The sequence below is a fragment of the Homalodisca vitripennis genome, chromosome 3 (assembly GCF_021130785.1).
Source record: "Homalodisca vitripennis isolate AUS2020 chromosome 3, UT_GWSS_2.1, whole genome shotgun sequence".
Classification (NCBI taxonomy): Eukaryota; Metazoa; Arthropoda; class Insecta; order Hemiptera; family Cicadellidae; genus Homalodisca; species Homalodisca vitripennis.
Genome location: NC_060209.1, coordinates 31,385,311 through 31,406,470, shown reverse-complemented (window position 1 = coordinate 31,406,470; position 21,160 = coordinate 31,385,311). Strand labels below are relative to the sequence as shown.

Genomic DNA, 21,160 nt, shown 5'->3' with positions numbered 1-21,160 from the left:
TTTAAAACAGTACCCCTTTATATTGTTATAATACAAGACATTGAGTTTGACTGTCAGTGGTCTAAAATGTAATCTACACAGTTACTGAGTCTCCATCAGTCTGATAACATAATCTTCTCAGTTACTGAGTCTCCATCAGTTTACAATCATCAGTCTGATAATATAATCTACTGAGTCTCAATTAGTTTACCACCATGAGTCTGATAATGTAATCTACTCAGTTACTGAGTCTCCATCAGTTTACAATAATCAGTCTGATAATATAATCTACTGAGTCTCAATTAGTTTATCATCATGAGTCTGATAATGTAATCTACTCAGTTACTGAGTCTCAGTCTCCATCAGTTTACAATCATCAGTCTACTGAGTCTCAATTAGTTTACCATCATGAGTCTGATAATGTAATCTACTGAGTCTCCATTAGTTTACCATCATCAGTATGATAATGTAACCTATTGAGTCTCCATTAGTTTACCATCATGAGTCTGATAATGTAATCTATTCAGTTACTGAGTCTCCATTAGTCTCTATTAGTTTACCATCATGAGTCTGATAATGCAATCTACTCAGTTATTGAGTCTCCATGAGTATACATCAGTTGAGCTTCAGAAGGTTATGGTAAATTACTCTTTGATAACGGTTTGACTCCAACAGGAAATAGGAAATAAAATATATCTCATCAATGGTAAATTTTCTACACAAATCCATCATCCAGAGCTGATTAGGACTACTATTTTGGCTACTTGTATACTTAATATTGGTAAGACTTCCCTCGTGACAAGACAAAAATAATTGTATGCTTTGGAAGCATTTCATTAAGAACAGAGAAGGCTAAGAATTGTGTTCTTATATGTCACCTCATATATTTTAACCTGTTTTGTTGGAATGGATTAGAGGCCCAACAGCTAGTGCTCTCAACAAATGTAAAGAAATCGTAAATTGATAAAAACTAAAAATATCAATACTATGGCACTTAAGGTAATTTCTTGGTACTTAATTATTGACCATACATCATTTATACCATAGATTAGATCATTTATACCATACAACAGGTTTTAAGTGAACAAGTCTTGCATCATTTTACGGTTCCAAAAATGGATCAAGCAATCTTCCAACAAGATGGGCGCTCCTTCTCATTTTGCAAATCCTGTCAAGCGATTACTAAATGACAACCTTCATGGCTGTTGGATTGGTCATGAAAGTTATTTTTTAGATTGGCCACCTCGATCCCCAGACTTAACTGTGTATGATTTCTTTCTATGGGGTTACTTAAAGGAACAAGTTTATACTAGTATCTTTAATAATGATGAGGAATTAAAACAATCAGTTGAAGAAGAACTTCTCCAGATACCACAGAATTTCTTTGTAAGAGCTTACGATTCATTTGTTAAGCGCTGTTATCAATGTGTTGCTGTGGATGGATTACAGTTTGAATAATTGTGGACTGTAATTGTAAGTTTTTTAATAGGCTATGCTCTAATTTTCTGATTGAAATGCTTTATTTCTCTAGAATGTGACAATAAATAATTTTACAAAACCAAAAATACCGTTTTTTTACTGTTAAAGTATAGTTTTTCAAAATGCCACCATTTTGTTTCAACAATTATTGCTAGAGAGCCGAAATTTTCACAGAATATTTTTAAAACCTGTTTAATGAATTGTGTAGAGTTTGAAAATGTTCGGTGCATAAATGGGCAAGTAATATAAAATCAAACGTTTAAACCTCTTTGTGGGACAGCCGGTACATACTAAGTCAAATATTACCATGTAATATACCCTATTTTCTTTTATAATTGTTAACTAGCTAAATCGTCTATTTATTGTAAATTGTTTTGTAATGGATTGTTTGTTGGTGAATAAATGTCAAAATTAAATAGCAACTGGAAGTTTTATTACAGGTTAAAAAAAATTATATCACAATGTGAACGTTTTATTGAAAATTCCAACATAACAAATAATTATTATTTGCAGTACATATATACATTTGTTAAAATCCATGATATTTTATAATAATGTCAACAATACTCAATTACTGTAGTAAAATAAAAATGCACATCACTTATAAAAATCAAAATGTTAACAGAGTTCAGTAGGAACGTTCCTGATAAATATTATGTTTCTACTTTGTTTAAGTTAGGAAATTATAAAAGTTTAAAATAATTAAAAACACAAAGAACATTAGGAAGATATGAGTACTGAGCAACATTAAAATTACTTAACAGTGTTCGAACATTACATTATGCTTAGACCGTTGATTCTCCACAGACAGTGAATCTACGCACTCAGTCATCTTGTGGGCTTGTCTGTAGCTGTTTTGCCACCAGCAGTCCAGCATCCCAAAGGTCAGTTATCAAGTAGAGCTGAAATACATTCATATTCTCAGTCAAACTTTCACAGTATAAGCTTTACCTTCTAAAGACCAGTGGCAGTATCAGAGTAGACTGAAGTGTCAAGACTGCCATTGGTTCAGTAGGAAAGTCATACGATGTAAATAAAGTCATACAAAACATTACAACATCGGTCTGGACAGTCTTGAAAAATACCATATGTCTACTTAACAATGATGATTATGACTCGTTAATAGTCCAAGTTCATCAAGAGTCACTCTATATTGGTGTACTAACAAGCCAGCATATGTTCTCTTTCTCACTTTAATATTTTGTTTAAAATTACAGTAACTTTTTTAACTTTTCTTCAGCTGTTTATGATATTTATTTAGAGATTTTTTTGGTACAAGGAGCATAGAAAACAGACAGATATATTTATGAATATACAGAGTTTTGATGGATACATGGCAACTATATAAATTCGACATGACAAATTTTATATTTCCATGTTTTACACTTACTTTACGATGACATTTATTAGTTTTCAACCATGTTTTTTTTTTATTTTATTTGAAACTTTATGCACTACTTTTTTTAAATGTTTATTGTTATGTATGTATAAATCCTCCCAACCTAAACCTGAGATAAGACCCTCCCTCCACTCACTTCAGCAAGCTAACAGTTTCCATATACAGGGTGATTCAAAACTAAACGGCAATCTCTCGGGAGCTTATTCTATAGCTAAAAACAAGTAAAAAAGTTCATATAACCATATGCCCGGAAACGCTTCGTTAGCGAGTTACGCCTAGCGAAAGATTTCGCCCGGATTTCAGAACCCTTGGTGAAGTCAGGCCGTATAAAAATGGTAAAGGTAGTTACAAAGATACAAATACGATTGTTTTTTTATGTTTTTATATCTGACAAATTTATTAAAATTCGTCCCAGGGCTGTAAATGCAATACTTTCAGAGATATCTTACGTAAAACACAAGAATTGGTGCAAAGAAATAACACATTTTTGTGTTTAACGTAAGATTACTTCCATAAATGTTAAATAAAGGTAATTTTTTTCTTAAACAGATTTGTAGAACATTTAATTCTGAAAAGATTCATGTGAATTACTTAGGAAAAAAATTAATAATAGGTGTTGAAATTTAGCTTTATTTAAAAATAAAACAGACACACAAAAATGCATATTCTTATCTGCATAAAATATTAACTAATGTTTAGGTTGTGAGTAACAGCTGATCATTTATTCAACACTTTTTATCGTCATATTTTCTTTGCAAAGGTTGGCAATATCAGCTGATCAACAATTAAGTTCATGAAGTAATATTTGAATAACCTTTATGGAGGTTTTTGTATTGTGGCGTGTGAAGATTGTATTTTGTGAGATCCTGTGATTATTTGGAAATATTTTATACAAGTGTATAAAATATTTTATTAAATATTTATTTTTAAAATATTTTATTCAATATTTTTATAAAAGTGTATGTAATTATCTTAGTAAATAATGGCAGATAATGTAAATGGTATGTATTCGTTTGAAGAGTATACGGGCATGATACTGATTTACGGCAAAGTTAACAAGAATGGTTTAGCTGCAGTTCAGGAATATCGTGATACTTTTCCACATCGAAGAACACCTGATCGCAAAACATTTGAAGCTGTGGAGAGACGACTTAGAGAAACTGGTAGCTTTAAACCGAAGCGAATAGATACTTGTCGTCAACGTAGCGCAAGGAACTATAATAATGAACAAGCAATAATAAATGCTGTAGAATTATCACCAACCACAAGCACCAGACGATTATCACGTCAGTTAAATATTTGCCAGTCAAGCGTATGGCGGACACTTCATGAAGCACAGTTGTACCCATTCCATATAACACGTGTTCAAGACTTATTACCGCAAGATCTTAATAAACGGAAGATGTTCTGCCGCTGGTTAAGAAGAAATTGTTTACGACATCAGTATTTTCTTCGGCGTATTCTCGTTACTGATGAATCCTGTTTTACTAGAAATGGAATTGTAAATTTTCGTAATACCCATACTTGGGCGTACGACAACCTACATGAAACTGCGACGAGGCATTTTCAACATAAATTTTCAGTCAATGTATGGCTTGGTGTTCTGGGTGATAATTTGATTGGTCCATTTTTCCTCCCTAATCGACTTAATGGAGTAGCGTACTTAAATTTTTTAAGAACAAACCTGCCTACCCTCTTGGAAGATATTCCTGTTCAAAACAGAATAAATGCATGGTTTATGCACGACGGAGCACCTCCACATTTTTCTAATGATGTGAAAAACTATTTAAATGATACATACGGTAGACAATGGATTGGTCGAAATGGACCAGTAAAATGGCCACCACGTTCTCCTGACCTCACGCCAGCAGACTTTTTCTTATGGGGTTGGATGAAGTCAATTGTTTATTCAAAACGGATTAACACCATAGAGGAGTTACGTAATCGCATTACAGAGGCGGCAGAAACTATCAAGAATGCTCCAAACGTTATGAAACACGCTAGAAAAGAGTGGATTCGTCGTGCGAAAACGTGCATTGCTAACAACGGAGGACACTTTGAGCAACTATTATAGGTGATTATTACAGTTTTATAAAGGTAAATACATTTTATGTTAATGTTCAGTCTAGAATAAATGATCAGCTGTTACTCACAACCTAAACATTAGTTAATATTTTATGCAGATAAGAATATGCATTTTTGTGCGTCTGTTTTATTTTTAAATAAAGCTAAATTTCAATACCTATTATTAATTTTTTTCCTAAGTAATTCACATGAATCTTTTCAGAATTAAATGTTCTACAAATCTGTTTAAGAAAAAAACGACCTTTATTTAACATTTATGGAAGTAATCTTACGTTAAACACAAAAATGTGTTATTTCTTTGCACCAATTCTTGTGTTTTACGTAAGATATCTCTGAAAGTATTGCATTTACAGCTCTGGGACGAATTTTAATAAATTTGTCAGATATAAAAACATAAAAAACAATCGTATTTGTATCTTTGTAACTACCTTTACCATTTTTATACGGCCTGACTTCACCAAGGGTTCTGAAATCCGGGCGAAATCTTTCGCTAGGCGTAACTCGCTAACGAAGCGTTTCCGGGCATATGGTTATATGAACTTTTTTACTTGTTTTTAGCTATAGAATAAGCTCCCGAGAGATTGCCGTTTAGTTTTGAATCACCCTGTATATATATATATATATATATATATATATATATATGGAAACTCCAAACACTACTATGTCGCCATTAATACGACACATCGCTGTCGGCTGCGATCTTGTAGCGGTGGCAGTTGTTTGCGATCGTTTGTGCTGCAAACCACTCCATTTAATTTAATTTGGTACACTAGTAAATCACGCCAAGACTGATTACCACGAGTTGCCGCGATTAGACTTACTTAATTCTCGCTCACATGTGAACCGGACCTTACAACATAGTCACGGAGACGATGCATGCTGATTCAGCTTGAAGATTTTCAAAATATTATGTCAAGACTTTTAGCGGACACCAAAGCATACAGTAAATTTATCATCATAATGGGTGACGTAAATGTTGATATGCTTAAGGAAACCTCTGATAACAAACTAATTAATGACATGCTATTAAGTTTCAATACCACAAGACTACCCCTGCAAGCTACTAGGATTACCAGCTCCACACAGTCCTCTATTGATTGGGTGTGCACAAATAGCTTGGAACTTGTTGTACAAGTGGAAGTACTACAAACTGGACTCTCTGACCACAGAGCTCAGCTGTGTACCCTAAACATCGCTACAAAAGAAAAACCAACAGTTTCTGTTACAAGACGCAGGTTCAATGATGACAGTATGGCAGTGCTAAAATCTCTCTTACAAGGGCAAAACTGGGACAATGTCAGGAATGCACACCACCTACAAGATGCTTATGATACTTTTTCTAAGACCCTGAATGTTATCTTGGATATAGCATGTCCTAAAAAGAAAATTAGATCTCGAAAAAAAGCCAAGCCAAAATACTATTTAAATGACGAAGCACTAAGCCTTAAAAGAGACTTTTTGGAGGCTCAGCACAAATTTGAACTAACAGGCTCTGTAACAGACAAAACCAACATGACAATCAAGAAAAAAGCATACGATTTTAAACTGAGAGACATGAAGAGGCAACACATAGTGACTTACATCAACCAAGCTCATGACAAGTCCAAAGCAACATGGAAGGTTATAAATGACGAAAAGACAGGGAAGAATGACAATAACTCAAAATTAGAACTACTTGTTGATAACAAAAAACTTGAAGACCCTCAGAAAATTGCAGACTTCCTGAATGAATACTTCATTAATATAGCAGATAACACTTTAAGAAAACAAACCAAAAACCATACAAGACCAGTATTATCTACATTAGTACCTGTTACAAACAGTAAACTTGAAGTATTTCATACCACGTCAGTAGAAGAGGTGCAAAATGTAATAAAATCCCTGAAATCGACTCATTCAGCTGGTCTGGATGAAATATCCTCAAAGATATTGAAATTTTGTTGTGAGGAGCTATCTGAACCTCTGTCATACTTAATTAACAGATCTTTTCAACAAGGAATTTTTCCCCAACAGCTGAAAAAATCCAAAGTTTATCCAAAACATAAGGGTGGAAATAAACTGGAAGTCAATAATTACAGACCAATATCAGTAATTTCAACAATTTCCAAACTGTTCGAGAAGATAGCCCTCAAAAGATTATTGGATCACTGCAACGAAAATGAGTTGATGACACCTAACCAACATGGCTTTAGGAAACATAAGTCCACAACAACGGCCTTAATAAGTCTGCTTGAGGAGACTGTTGACCACATAGAAGCTGGCAGAATAGCAGCAGGTATTATGCTAGATTATAGCAAGGCCTTTGATTGCCTCAGCCATGACCTTATCCTCACCAAGTTACAATCCCTTGGTATTGTGGCAAAAGCAGCAGAATGGGTTCAGAACTATCTGGCTGATAGACATCAGCTTGTGGAGCTTCTGTGTCAAGAAAAGAGTACTACCAAAAAAGTTCTTTCAACACCTCTACCAATAACAAGAGGGGTACCCCAAGGTTCTGTTCTGGGCCCTGCTCTCTTCATCCTTACCACAAATGACCTACCAGCATATCTAAGAGACAGCTGTACCCCAATAATGTACGCTGATGATACCACCCTTGTGCTGGGCAAAGAAAGTATTGAATCACTTCAGATAAGCGCATTTATTGCTACAAACCTAGCCACTCAATACTGCCACGAAAATTACCTAGTTATAAACACACAAAAAAACAAAGCAAATCATGTCTGGTAGAAGAGGAAGGGAGGAACCAGCATTACCTGAGGTGGAAGTGGAAGAGACCGCATGCTTCCTGGGCATTACCATCGACAGTTCCTTTACCTGGACAGCCCACATTGACAGTGTATGCAGGAAGTTGAACACTGGCATATTTTTAATTCGAAGAATGACGCAAATTGGCACTCCAGAAATAGCAAAAATCATTTACCATGCTTTCTGTGAAACTCACATAATGTATGGCATAGCCGCATGGGGTGGTACTACCAAGACCAATATGAACAGGATACTAATATTACAAAAGAGAGCATTAAGAACTATACTAGGCCTACAACCTATGGAGAGCTGCCGAGAACATTTTAAAAGTCTTAAAATCTTGACTGTGTATGCAATGTACATTTGTGAGGTGGCACACTATACATCAATCAAACAACCAGCTCAAGAATCAGCCCTTCACAACTATAATACAAGACATGCAACTCGTTTCAACCTCCCAGCTCATCGAACTTCTCTATATGCAAGAAAACCAATATATGCCGGTATGAAAATCCTCAACCACCTACCACAAGACTTCAGACAGGAAACTGGTGCAACACTAAAGAACAGACTGAAGAACCTCTTGTTGGACAATCCAATCTATTCCATGGATGAATTTTATCAAACGACCTGGACTTGATGTTATGTATTGTATTACAATTTTATGTATTTACTCATATATTGTATACAGTATTGTTTTGACACCATTGCATTTCTTAAAGAAATTGTAACAAAGAATATTCTGACTTCTGATTCATTTAACAGCAAGTTGTGAAGATTTTCAAGGTTTGTACATTAAATTCAGTGCTTATTTAAGGTTTTATTCATGGCTTATTCACGATTTCACAGTTGGGTGGGGACGATGAAGATTTCGATGCAAATCAGTGTTAGTTTACATAGTATAACACTATAACAACCCCCTGAGGGGTCCTACAAGTAACTTAAGCCCAACTGGTTGTTATTTCTAAGTACAAAAATAAATTATTAACACACTCACCAAAGCCTCCTTATCGTCAACGGGCAACCTTTGGACCTGGACATATGCAGGATAGCTGCGGAACAGGTGTGTGATGACAGGGATGCCCTCAGGGGGCAGTACCAAAAACTGGGGCTCATCGGCGTGATACTCCAGGGGGTTGTCCAGGCAATGGTACAGCCTCACCTCGTCCTCCTCCTCTGCCAACCTGCAATCGTAATACATTGTTACACCACATGTGTATCAACATGCTAAAGTTCCATTAAAGCCTGGTTTTATATAAAACCAAGAAGTATACTCACCTACATATGTTTGCTCTGACCAGCTTAACCTTTGTGTCCATATCAAATTCCACTCGGTTTACCAGCTTTCCATTTTCCTCCATTCTCAGACCACCACCCAAACTTGACTTTTCTTTTTCTTCTAGAACATAAAATTAAAAATAATGCCAATAAGTAAACAGTAGTTAGAAAATAAATTAATGGTAGTAATGTTGGTTTTCAATTCCATTTTTTATTACATTTTTTAATATAATAATTTGCACTAAAATGTCTTCAAATCATGAATTAAATAACATGTATGATTATATTGTTTAATGGAAGCAAGAGCAAGAGCACACAAAGGCAATGTACAGGTGCCCAGAGTATCTTACAGGATTAAAAAAGATGGCTGGTGTCCACAACAAAATTGAACTGTTCGTAATGTATTGGAGTGTTAAATTCAATGCTTTTCCACTTTTTTACACACAAATCCTAGTTATAAATTCAGTTGTCTAATGACTAAAGAGACACGAAGTAACTACTTGAGCTAATATGGTCACCTGATGTAAGAACAGGAGGCAGAGCATCATGCATGAACTGAGCACCCATCTGATCTACTCCTGCCCCTAAACTGAGGCTCAAGAAGTGTCCAAGTCTAGCCACAAGTTGCTTAGCCGTGTCAGCGAAAGCCTTCTTCTCCACATCACCGCCACGATGCTCAATGTTCAGGTAGTCTCTGGGCAGACCTCGGCGGAACTCCACATCCTCGGCTGCAGCCTTCTTGAGAGCCAGAGGTAGAGTCTACAGTGAAAAGCACATCATTATTACATCAAAAATGTAATAAAATAACTCATAGACAACCCAGATATTTTTCCTAAACTAAACTAAATAAACCTCACAAAAATGTACTGCTATTCATTTTTCATATAACAAAAACAAAACTTTATTAGATGACAAAATGTTGTTAAATACAACTATCTGTTAACTCTTAAATGGTTAAAAATTGAAAAATTACATTTAAGATGTTTCTAGGTCAATATTGCCTAATTTCTAACATTAAAAACTCATGCATTGCCTCCTGAAGAGAGTTGCTTCCAAAATTTCAAACAATACATCCCCCTTTTTAGATCAACATTTTAAAAACAAAGATTATGTTTCAAACCATTTATGTTTATGCTAAAAAAATACTACTAAAACATCAATTTTAAAACCACTTTCAATATAAAAATACAAAATAAATTCTAAAACCTCACACAGTTTTGCTGCTAATTATAGGCCAGAAAATTGATGCCAAGTAAATCGCCTACAGTAAGAACCACCAGAAAGTGCAGTTGAGGGAGGAGCCTATTTGGCGCGTGACCTTGGAGCAGCCAACGAGGACTGAGCGACATTGCCAAACATGTTCTCTGCTGTTACCGCAGCGCACCGTGCCAAGCGGCAGTTGACATGTGGCAATGTCGCGTTGGCCTGTTCATCCTATTGGTCACCGCCAACTGCACTCTTTCGTGATCCCTACTATAGTAACATGTTCATGTTTCAGAAACACCAGGATAATTTTTGTCTAATCCTAAAAATGCTCCTCTAGTCCAACGGTAAAATCTAATTCAAGCCCAATAAACTAATCAAAAGGAAATTTAATTTTTAAATCTTATTGGAGCTGTATTTGGAGTATTTAACTCAATGAGCAATTAGAAGATAACAATTGACATTTGGAAATCCTCATGTTTTAGAAAAACTGAATGCATTAGAAGGAGATTCACTGGAATTTTGACATCTGTTGGCTTCAATTCATTATTTTGGCGTACTTAATTTTTATTTTTATTTCCCTTTCTAGAAATGTATTAAAAAAGGAGGATTATAGTTTGGAAAGTATGAGTTGGGTATGTGGAGGATGTCTCCTTCCAGAAACAACATCTGAAAATGTTAATTCAAAATGTAGGTACCACTGATCCAGAAACATCATTAATTTTCATTTTTCTTTCAACAATTATTAAAAAATTAGCAGTGGGACACTATTCATCCTTTATAGTGCTTTGGATCGATCAAAAAGGCATCTACCTTCTCTAAGAGATCCACCCAAGCAGTCTTCTGGTAGGCAGAAAGTGTGATGTGCAAGGAATGTTCTCCCTCTACAGTGGATGCCTGGTGGATGAATCCTCGGGGGAAGTACAACAAGTCTCCGGGCTCCAAGGTCACATCCAGAATTGGCTCACCAATCTCTTCCTGGCTGAAGTTGGGGCTTGAAAACCGTGGAAGAACTTCTTTGTCATTCCTTCAAAATAAATACCAGTTTAAATGTTGAGTAATAAAAAGCAACTAAGGTTGAATCCATGTCTTTCACGGTTTGCATTTATTTTCAAACTTTAAAGTACTTTCTTAAAAAATAATGCTACAATCTGATTTTTACCCCACTTCATGTTGTGCTTTTCAGCATTACAACACTCAAATTCCTTCATATACTTTAGTCACAAATCAAAAATGACAAACTGGTGCCAAATAGGACGGTTTTATACTCACATTCATTTCACCCTCTCCCAATTAATAAAATTTCAATTAGATTTCATTCTTACAGAGCCCAAGAAATGGATATTATTGGATATAATTATATGCATAAAATAGTTTTCAGTGTCCAGGATATGCAGACCACAGAATTATAAAACCATTTATTTTATTTTTACCACCTTGCAATCATGAACGGATTTAGGCATGTACCAAGGAGCCTATGCTTGGAAATTTTTTTGAAGACAGCAACATTTGTGAAAAAATAAATTTAATCTGTACAAAAACTCAACTTTATACTTTTTTATGGTAATCTTAAAATGTCATTATTGTTTAAGTGCATTAGATTTGTTCTGGGCTGCAATTTCAGTTATCATCTGGTTGGGGACACTTTTTACCATTAATATAGTAATGTAGGATATATAGTACAGGGTTCGGCAAAAAAACCTACCCGGTTTGAGCAAGGCACTGCGTGAGTTGTAGTGGGGGTAGAGATGTGGAGGGGGTATTGTACTGTAGCGGCGTACGTGCCATTTTCAGTGTTCGCCATGGCTTGGCTCGGTGAGCATCGGACGTTTGTTGTGGAGGAGTTTATTAAAAATGGCGGTTCTGTGATTTCTACTCAACGAGCGTTTCGGATTCGATTCGAACTTGGCCGACGTGATAGTGTTCCTGATGCGAAAACGATTAGACTGTGTGTGTCAAACTTAAGACAAACAGGGTCAGCACTAAAAATAAAACCAACTGGCAGACCTCATACTGTAATAACACCAGAGAATGTGGCGCGAGTGAGAACATCCATCCAACAGTCTCCAAAGCGTTCGGCGGTTAAACATGCAGCTGCCCTGGGATTGTCAGAAAGGAGTGTAAGGAGAATTCTGCATAAGGAACTTCATCTGCATCCCTACAAAAATAATGGTTGCCCAAAAATTATCTGATGAAGATTATGAAACTCACAGGGCTGCATGTGATGACATTTTGCAAAACATTCCCCTAAATGCTGTCTTCATTTCTTCTGATGAAGCCCACTTCCACTTGTGTGGAACTGTTAACAAACAGAATTTCCGCTACTGGGCTGCAGAAAATCCTAAGGAACTCCACCAAAAACCAATACACAGCCCAAAAGTCACAGTTTGGTGCGCTGTTGCGAAATTTGGTGTGTGGGGTCCGTACTTTTTTGAAGAAGATGGACAAACAGTAACGGTCAATGCCAATCGCTATTGTCACATGATAGAGACATTTTTCTGACCCAAGATCAACCAGTTTGTTTTAGACCATGAGGAAGAAGAAGTCTGGTTCCAACAGGACGGAGCCACAGCTCACACTGCTCGGCGGTCCATGGAAATGTTAAGAGAGTTGTTCCCTGGACGTCTTGTTTCTTTAAGAGGAGACATTTCCTGGCCCCCAAGGTCACCCGACTTATCACCTTGCGATTTCTTTCTGTGGGGCTACCTAAAGGTTGAAGTGTACAAACATCGTCCCAGAACTCTGCAAGAACTAAAATATGCCATTAGGCAGGAAGTGACAGCCATTCCAAGGGAGTTACACGAAGAACTATGGAAAACTTCAGGGAAAGACTTCGTGAATGTCTTAACAATGGGGGACATCATTTATCGGACATAATTTTCAAAACCAAGTAAATTGTACTAAGTGAAGTAAAATGGCATCATATAGGCTATTCACAAATATAAGTAATTGTTCTGTATGTTTCTTATTCTTTTTACAAATGCCTATTGAAATCAGGGAGGTTTTTTTTGCCGGATCCTGTATTTAGTAAAATGAATATAAATAATACAACATTAAAACTTTACAATTAATTTTAATCCGTCTCATTAAGGCCAAATTGTACATACTGCAGACTAAAATTCAAAGTGTTAATGATATATTATTCATATTAATTATTTTCTCAAATGTTATTGCAAATAAAATCATATATTTAAATACTTAGAAATTTCACATACCAAATGTGTGTGATTAACATTTAAAATAAAGGCCTCAAAAATATGGAAACAATTATCTGAGATTGATCTCTTGACGCAACTAACCTGTGCTAATTTATGTGCTTACTGCACAAATATGTGACAGTTTGGTAATTTTTCACAGTAGAAATAGTTGGGCGAATGGAATAGGAATATATTAGCCTATTTAACAACAGATACCGACTCCGGACTGTTGAATAAAAACATACCATAGCCTGTTCAAGCATCTTCAGCGACAAAAAACCTTCGTACAGACACCTTTAAAAATTGTATATTACACTTTGATAAAATCTCCTTTACCTTTTTTTTTATATATTATACCTAAATTTGATATTGTAACAGTCAACTTTAAAAAATTTTTGTTAGAATGTACAATTTATAATTTGCAGTCAATATATTCACCTTTTTGTAGCTTTAATTGGTTACAATAGTAAAAACTAGACAATCCACAGTGGATATAAGGAACAATGTAATCTGCCATTTTGTGTAGTGTCAACTGTTGAGATATGATTTGCAGCATAGTGTTCTCCTAATAAAAACCTAAAAAACTAACCTGTGCTAACTTATGTGCTTACTGCACAAATATGTGACAGTTTGGTAATTTTTCACAGTAGAAATAGTTGGGCGAATGGAATAGGAATATATTAGCCTATTTAACAACAGATACCGACTCCGGACTGTTGAATACAAACATACCATAGCCTGTTCATCTTCATTGACAAAACAACCTTTATACAGATACCTTTAAAAATGGTATATTACACTTTGATAAAATCTCCTTTACTTTTTTTTATTTTTTTTATATTATATCTAAATTTGATATTGTAACAGTTAACTTTAAAAAAATATTGTTACAATGTACAATTTATGATTTGCAGTTAATATATTTCACCTTTTGGTAGCTTTAATTGGTTACAATGGTAAAAACTAGACAATCCACAGTGGATATAAGGAACAATGTAATCTGCCATTTTGTGTAGTGTCAACTGTTGAGATATGATTTGCAGCATAGTGTTCTCCTAATAAAAACCTTTAATTTTATATACTGAAAGATCTATGCACTCAATTGAGATTTTCCTCAGACTCTTTGTAGACTGTTCTCTGATTGACAAAAAATAAGATATTTTCTTACAATTGTAGATATTTTGGAATAATATACATGTGTAAATATATACTGCTCTATCTACAATAGTTAAAAAAATATAATGCCATTCCCATACAACCAGACTTTATGGCATGGTGGTATTATTATCTTAGTAATAATAAATTTTTATATTCAATGTTAATTTATTACACTATTGTTTTATTACTGATTTTACAATTCACTTGACTGTCATTCACTTTTTTTATTACATTTGAAATTACTCACACAGTGGTTCTTAAATACGTCATAACCAATTGTTTAAAAAGATTTAGTAGCCTGTAGCTTCTAAACAAATAAGTTAAAAAAGATTCCAAGGGAAAATCTTTTTACAAGTTATTTCATATTAAAAATTGCAAAACAAATATAGGGCATTTCATAAGACATTTTTAAGTTGGTCGCCATGTTTGAAAATGGCAGTAAAATTTTGAAATTCTACTTTTAATAAACACTAAAATTTAGGTTTCGCCCCCCCCCATTTTAACTTTTCTGTAAATTTAGTAATTTCTGAGATACCGATAGTGTTACAGTTAAGATGGACACCCAAACAGTTCAGCTATCACAGTCTGATAAAGATTTAATTAAGACAACTAACTAGTTTCATTCACTACTGTAACAGTTGTAGTTGAGACCCAAACATTTCACACTACACAGTTGCTACACTTCAGACGACATGCTTTTTGGTGTTTCTGGAATTGCGCACTTCACAACTACTTTATTTCTACTTCAGGTCAGATAACATACACAAATCTACTACATTTAATTTCATAACACAAATGTCTACAATTTAATTGTAAAATGTAAAATCTTATTTTATTCAATTTTCTCTTTGTCGTAGTGAAGGAAACAAAATACCAGTGTTTAACTTCTAGATAAAACCAAAAAGCCTGTTGTAATTACACAATTATACCGGGTGAGTTTTTTAAAGTGATCCAATAGCTAACTTTTTAACTACACAACTTAGCACCACACTTTAAATTTGGAACTTGCTCAATTTTAAGTTTCACTCAGGAATACACTTGCAAATTTTTTGAAGAAGGCCGCCATATTGGAAAATGGTTCAGGAGCTATGTGGACTGGAAGTTTTCGGACTGATGATGAAAACTTCCAGTCCACGTAGCTCCTGAACCATTAGAGATATTGAAAAACTCTCAAAAGCAAAAATGTCTTATTTTGTAGAATAGAATCTAAAAAAAACATAAAATACAGGGTGTTCCACAAAAGATTTTAAAGTTGAAATACATTTAAAAATAAAATTATAATTAAATAAAACTGGTAATATAAAAATAGGAATATTGGCAATTAATGGCTTAATAATTATAAACTATAAAGCTGATAAACATAAAGAAACAGTAAATTTATAAAAATAGGTAGTTTTTATATATTTTATATCTAGGATGTTTGAACGTGAGTTTCTTTTGAAATTACTTCTTTAAAAAATGCTTGAGTTTTTAATACTGGTTTAGGAATTGAAATCCATTTAGTTCAATAAATTCCCAGGATATTTGTCTGTAAAGGAAATTAATGCATGAAATGATAATTCTTGGATTTAAATGTATGAATTCACTTAGTTAACCTAGTTTTAAGGTTCTTCAACTATTAAAACATTTAAAATTACAAATTTTCATAAATTCCATATTTTTGGGAATCTTCCCGGACCAAAGAAATATTTCCGGCAATATTCGAACTTCATAAGTTCCCTCCCACTGGCAATATTCCCGGCCCACATCACTACTTCGTCAGTTTGAATCAACAAAACTCCCAATTCAAAGTCATTGGAACACTATTTTTAACAAGTTAAGCCTTAAGTACAAACATAAATTTCAATACACAAATAAAAACAAAAATTATAAATTTTAATATTACTGCAAATTATGATTAAAAAAAGCTTACCGTGGAGGGTAAACTTTCCAATGTTTCTTCCCTTCAATTTGAAGAACAAAAGCCTCAATATCATCGTAATGTGGGGCAAAGCCTTGAGAGTTAGGTGGTGTAAGATACACATTGGCACCAACAAAGCAACCGAAATACTCTTGAAGTGTTGCATTCAGGGCATGGATTTTTGGTAGAAAAGCCTGAGGGTTCAGCAGCCTTACACTGCACCCGTTGGAGTAGAAATCCCATACTAGATTTGGTTGAGCCCTACCTGCAAAATAGAAACGTATAAAAACTGACTGATTCAGATATTTAACATCTGTTCTTATAAGACAAAACAACTTTAACCCATTGGGGAAGACACCTGTGCTGGTTATGTACCGAGCGGTCCTGGACTGAATGCTGAGCCATGCACTGGTTACATGGTCTATGTTTAGCCACCTTTACTGTTATGGGCCATTTAAGTTCTACAAATATCCAACAGATATCATTGCCATGGTCTTTAATGATGCTTATTGAAACATTTTGTTTGTCAACTGCTAAATGTGAGGTTAGGTGTATTGTTTGTTTTTGTTTAGTTGTGGAATTGCAGGTTTCTGGTACAAAATGTTAATTTTCCACGTGCTGTCCTGGTAAATTTTAAAATACATTTCCTTGGTGCATTTCCCCTGGGTGGTTTCCCTGATTAACCTTTTATTTTACGGACAAACAGATTATTGGTTAGTTAATATATATCCTAGAAACTAGATGTAGTCCCAATAGTGTACAAGAGAGTAATCATGTTCTGTCTGAACAAATCACTTGTTTCTACTGTAAATCAATAACCAATTAACTACCTGAAAAATTGTGAGTTTCTCTGACACCATCAGTGTAAGAAGTGATATCAAGATGCTTGGTGAAACAAACAACATTCTCCCGGAGCATAGCATTGATTGCAGGAGTGCTCAGCACCTCAGAGAAGTAGTTCCTGTTATTTTCTCGCTGTATTAGCAGTGGCCGCTTCTCCCAGTTCTGTCTGTAAGAAATGAATCGGTACATGAGCGATATGAGTTAACATCTGGACTCAATACCCGTATCTTATGTTCAATTAGTCTGAATCAAAGAGATGTTGTTTAAAGCTCAAAAGTAACTTTGGCTGTTAAAATTACACATCTGATACTTCAATTGGCATTATAAAGGAAACAGGATTTTTCCGGATATTTATGTTCAATGATATATGAAATAAGTGACACTATGTTTTGAGATCTAAAATCTAATCTTTTCCTCGAGTGAATAACTAACCTAACAAATAACAACAATCTAGGTTAAAATAAACAAATCATACAAAGCGTTGTGACACTATAGTGTTACTTGATTTCTTAATAACTGAACAATGGCAAATGTCTAGAAAAATCATATTCCCTTCACAACCTGGTCGCTAAGAAGAATTGTTAGAAATTTACAACATTTTGAAATTTACCAGTACAGAATTTTGTAAAGAAGAACCAAACTTATGAATATTTAACGAAACATATCATATGACCATTTTTGTAGAATATAAAGTTTTGAAGAAGTAGTTTACCATCAAATATTGGATATCCTTTAGATGGGTCAGTAATCAACCTTCAAATAAGAACTTACACCTGGATGTTTTTCTTCTATTTAAGTTTGAAGTGTTAAACTTAAATCCTCCTAAGTCTTTATCCGTTTTGGCCGTATTTGATAGACTAGGTCTTGACTTCAGGAATAACCAATAAAATTATTGTCATGTTTTGTAAATTACACTTCCCTAACAAAACCCCCAAACAGTTTTTTTAAGAATTGATTTCACCTCGGGAATCTACACCTTTGGTTTCAAACGTGGTTATCAACCTTGAATAAGACACAAGCGATGCATGCCAAACTCGATAATATCCATCTAACAATAAAATTATGACCAGTCACTCAATTCACTGTTTCCATCCAAGGATGTCGCCCTCTCTGGTTTTGTTAAACTGAAATCCGAATGTATTCTAGGGATGAACCTTTAATATCACTATGCTAAATTTAATTAAAACCACAATAAATGACCCAATGTATAATAATCGCTGAATAGAGTTTTTATTGTGGGGCTATGCTCCCTTGGGCCTATTTGGGTTAGATAGTGAAATTAAATTTTGGATTTACAATAGTAAACATATCACATTCATAGAAAATCAGACATTAAATACTGCCGCTAGAGTATTTACAGAAACTATTTACTGCCAATCTCCACAATAATCTAGACCTATCGATCAAGTTATCCGACAAGGTCTATCTTTTCTGTGTCCAGAGTAGGTTCTACTGGTATTACAATAACATTTAAATTTAAAAAATTCTCTTACTTGCAATTACCCATGACTTTTCATGCAATTGCCATTGAAAAACATGGATACCATGGTATATTCTAATAACATTCTAAACACTCTTGAGATGTCATAATCATTGAAAGATATTCTAATCTCCTGATCCATTAAAGATTTAAGGTTAAAGAACAGTGTTCTGATAACTCGAATTTCTCTTCAACATTACATGACATTTGTTTTGAATAGCTCCATCGATTTAATAACAATCGAACTATTTTACGAATCCTAATGTCAAAGTCCTTATATTTACAATAATACATTATATGGTTCTAAGTAGTTTATAAATGGAAGTAAGCATCCATCAAGAGCAACAAAGGACCAGTAATCCCTGGGGCAATAAAAGACGCAATCTCTTCACTCAAAAAGATATTAATGGTTGTTGTTTGAAGTGGGTTACATTGGCGATGAATAAAAGAGATGTGATTGTAAAGATTGTGTGTAATGTATGTGTATTATGAATGACAGAAATTTTAGGATAGTCTTATTAATTGATGTTTGCCATACGATGTATTTATTGTCACAGCACTAAAACAGAGAAAAAAATTAAAATACTAACAAACAGTTAAATGAAGTATTGTCGTCATTGCTAAAACACTTGCTGTGGAACTCTGGAAAGTGAAACAAAAACTGGAGAGCCTGAAGAACCACAAGAATCTGTGTATGCGCTATGACGAGATGGAACACGATAGGAATTATATGCGGGATGAGGTGCAGAACTTACAGCAGCAACTGGTTGACAGTGAACAGCATGTTTGGGGCACCAACTTCGAGATACAGGACGTCCCTTTGACATCGGGAGAAATGTCTATGTATGTGTGGAACACATCTCGAGAGTTATTGGTGTGGACTTCGCGAAAGAAGATATCTCGATTGCGCTTGTCTACGACTGTAGTCGAAAGACACGCCCGTTGTGGTCCAATTCGTATCTCGCAGGGTGCGGGAAGTGTGGTTGACTGCGACTAGGCATAAGAAGAGATTCAACGCCAAGGAGATCTCACCTTCACTCTCACTTAGCACAGCCTACATCAACGAGCAGCTCACTCCACAAAACTAGGCATTGTTAAATTGTAATAAAGGGAAAATTAATATTCTGTTTAATTTTAAATTAACTTTGAAATATTTAAATTAGATGTTATGAGTTTATCGTTAATAAGGTAATTAGGCACAAATCACAATTTTTTTTAGGTAATGGACAGCTGGGTAGGCCGGGCTTCTATGGCCTCTGAAGGGCGATGATGACACCGGATGATGACAGCGATGTCAATTAAAATTTTTCTTGTACAGAATTTGATTCGTTCAATGATTGCTTCAATGTTTATAACAGGGGTGACAACAGCTTAAAAATATTTCATTGTGATATAAGAAGTTTTTCTAAGAATTTTGACCAGTTAATAGTACACTTGAGTATTTGTTCGAGCACTTGGACTTGATAGTATTGTCGGAGTATTCGGTGAGGAGGGGTGAGGGATGTACAAAAATTCACGGATTCGAACTTGCGGTTACTAATACACAGAGGTACCAGAACAATGGTGTTGTCATTCTATTTAATGATCGCTTATCAGTGACATCCGCTCAAATATCATTAAGCGATGTTTACGGTCTCAGACTGGAATTTACTGTACAAAATAAACATTAGAATATCTTTGCAATGTACCGAACTTTTAACAGCGACTTGTTATTGGACAAATTGGAACAATACTACAAAGACTTGCAGCTTTTTAGATAATGTGTTTTCTTAGGTGACATAAATTTAGACTTATTACGGGACAACTAACACGACGACAAATATTGAAACTGTTTAGAAGGAACATGACTTAGACAGTATACGAGTATAAATAAACCGACTAGAGTAACTGATGATCATGTTTCTTGCCTGAACCACATCTTTGTAAGACATTTTGACATGAACCACATAAGATCGGCTGTTGTCCACACGAACATTAATGACCACTACAGTACTGGCCTGACTATCACGTGATACTGTTGACTGATGATACTGATGATACTACGCCCTACACCTACGTTGACCATGCTGTGCTTACCGATAACCTCTCTCACATTGACTGGAACCCCTTTCTGTGTGACACTGACATCAATTCCTATTCTATAAATAATCAAGTATAGTCTGTAATTTGAAATCTGGAGCCAGGAAAATAGTTCTTAATAGAACGACAAGAATAAAAACGTTTAAGCCTTGACTATCTTCTGCACTTATTTATTTATTTATAATTTTATGGCCTACATTGGACTACTTTAGTCACTTTATATTTTCTAGTCTTTCTTCTTTTATCCACCCAATATTTCTTCATCCTTTCCGAGCGTAATTTCCTTTCCTCCTCCGGAACCACTCTTCCTATTCGTTGTTTGTTTCTTTTCAGCT

The 21,160-nt window shown here is 34.7% G+C and overlaps 2 protein-coding genes across 3 annotated transcripts in view; one reads left to right on the top strand and one right to left on the bottom strand.

Annotated features, from left to right (window-relative positions):
* Positions 1-1,869: 1,869 nt before the first annotated feature.
* LOC124356760 (ribosomal oxygenase 1) overlaps positions 1,870-21,160 on the bottom strand; it is a 23,890-nt gene continuing 4,599 nt past the window's right edge. For both annotated transcript variants that reach the window (XM_046807948.1, XM_046807949.1), the window contains exons 3-9: positions 17,254-17,432; positions 16,436-16,688; positions 10,982-11,195; positions 9,484-9,724; positions 8,966-9,086; positions 8,685-8,871; positions 1,870-2,360 (exon numbers count right to left, since the gene is read on the bottom strand). In XM_046807948.1, the coding sequence (XP_046663904.1) occupies positions 2,283-2,360; positions 8,685-8,871; positions 8,966-9,086; positions 9,484-9,724; positions 10,982-11,195; positions 16,436-16,688; positions 17,254-17,432 (1,273 nt within the window). In that variant the 3' untranslated portion in view covers positions 1,870-2,282. The remainder of the gene's footprint in view (positions 2,361-8,684; positions 8,872-8,965; positions 9,087-9,483; positions 9,725-10,981; positions 11,196-16,435; positions 16,689-17,253; positions 17,433-21,160) is intronic.
* The window catches only part of LOC124356762, an 18,471-nt gene continuing 12,455 nt past the window's right edge, over positions 15,145-21,160 (top strand). The window contains exon 1 of the mRNA XM_046807950.1: positions 15,145-15,272. Coding sequence (XP_046663906.1) covers positions 15,216-15,272 — 57 coding nt within the window. The 5' untranslated portion in view covers positions 15,145-15,215. The remainder of the gene's footprint in view (positions 15,273-21,160) is intronic.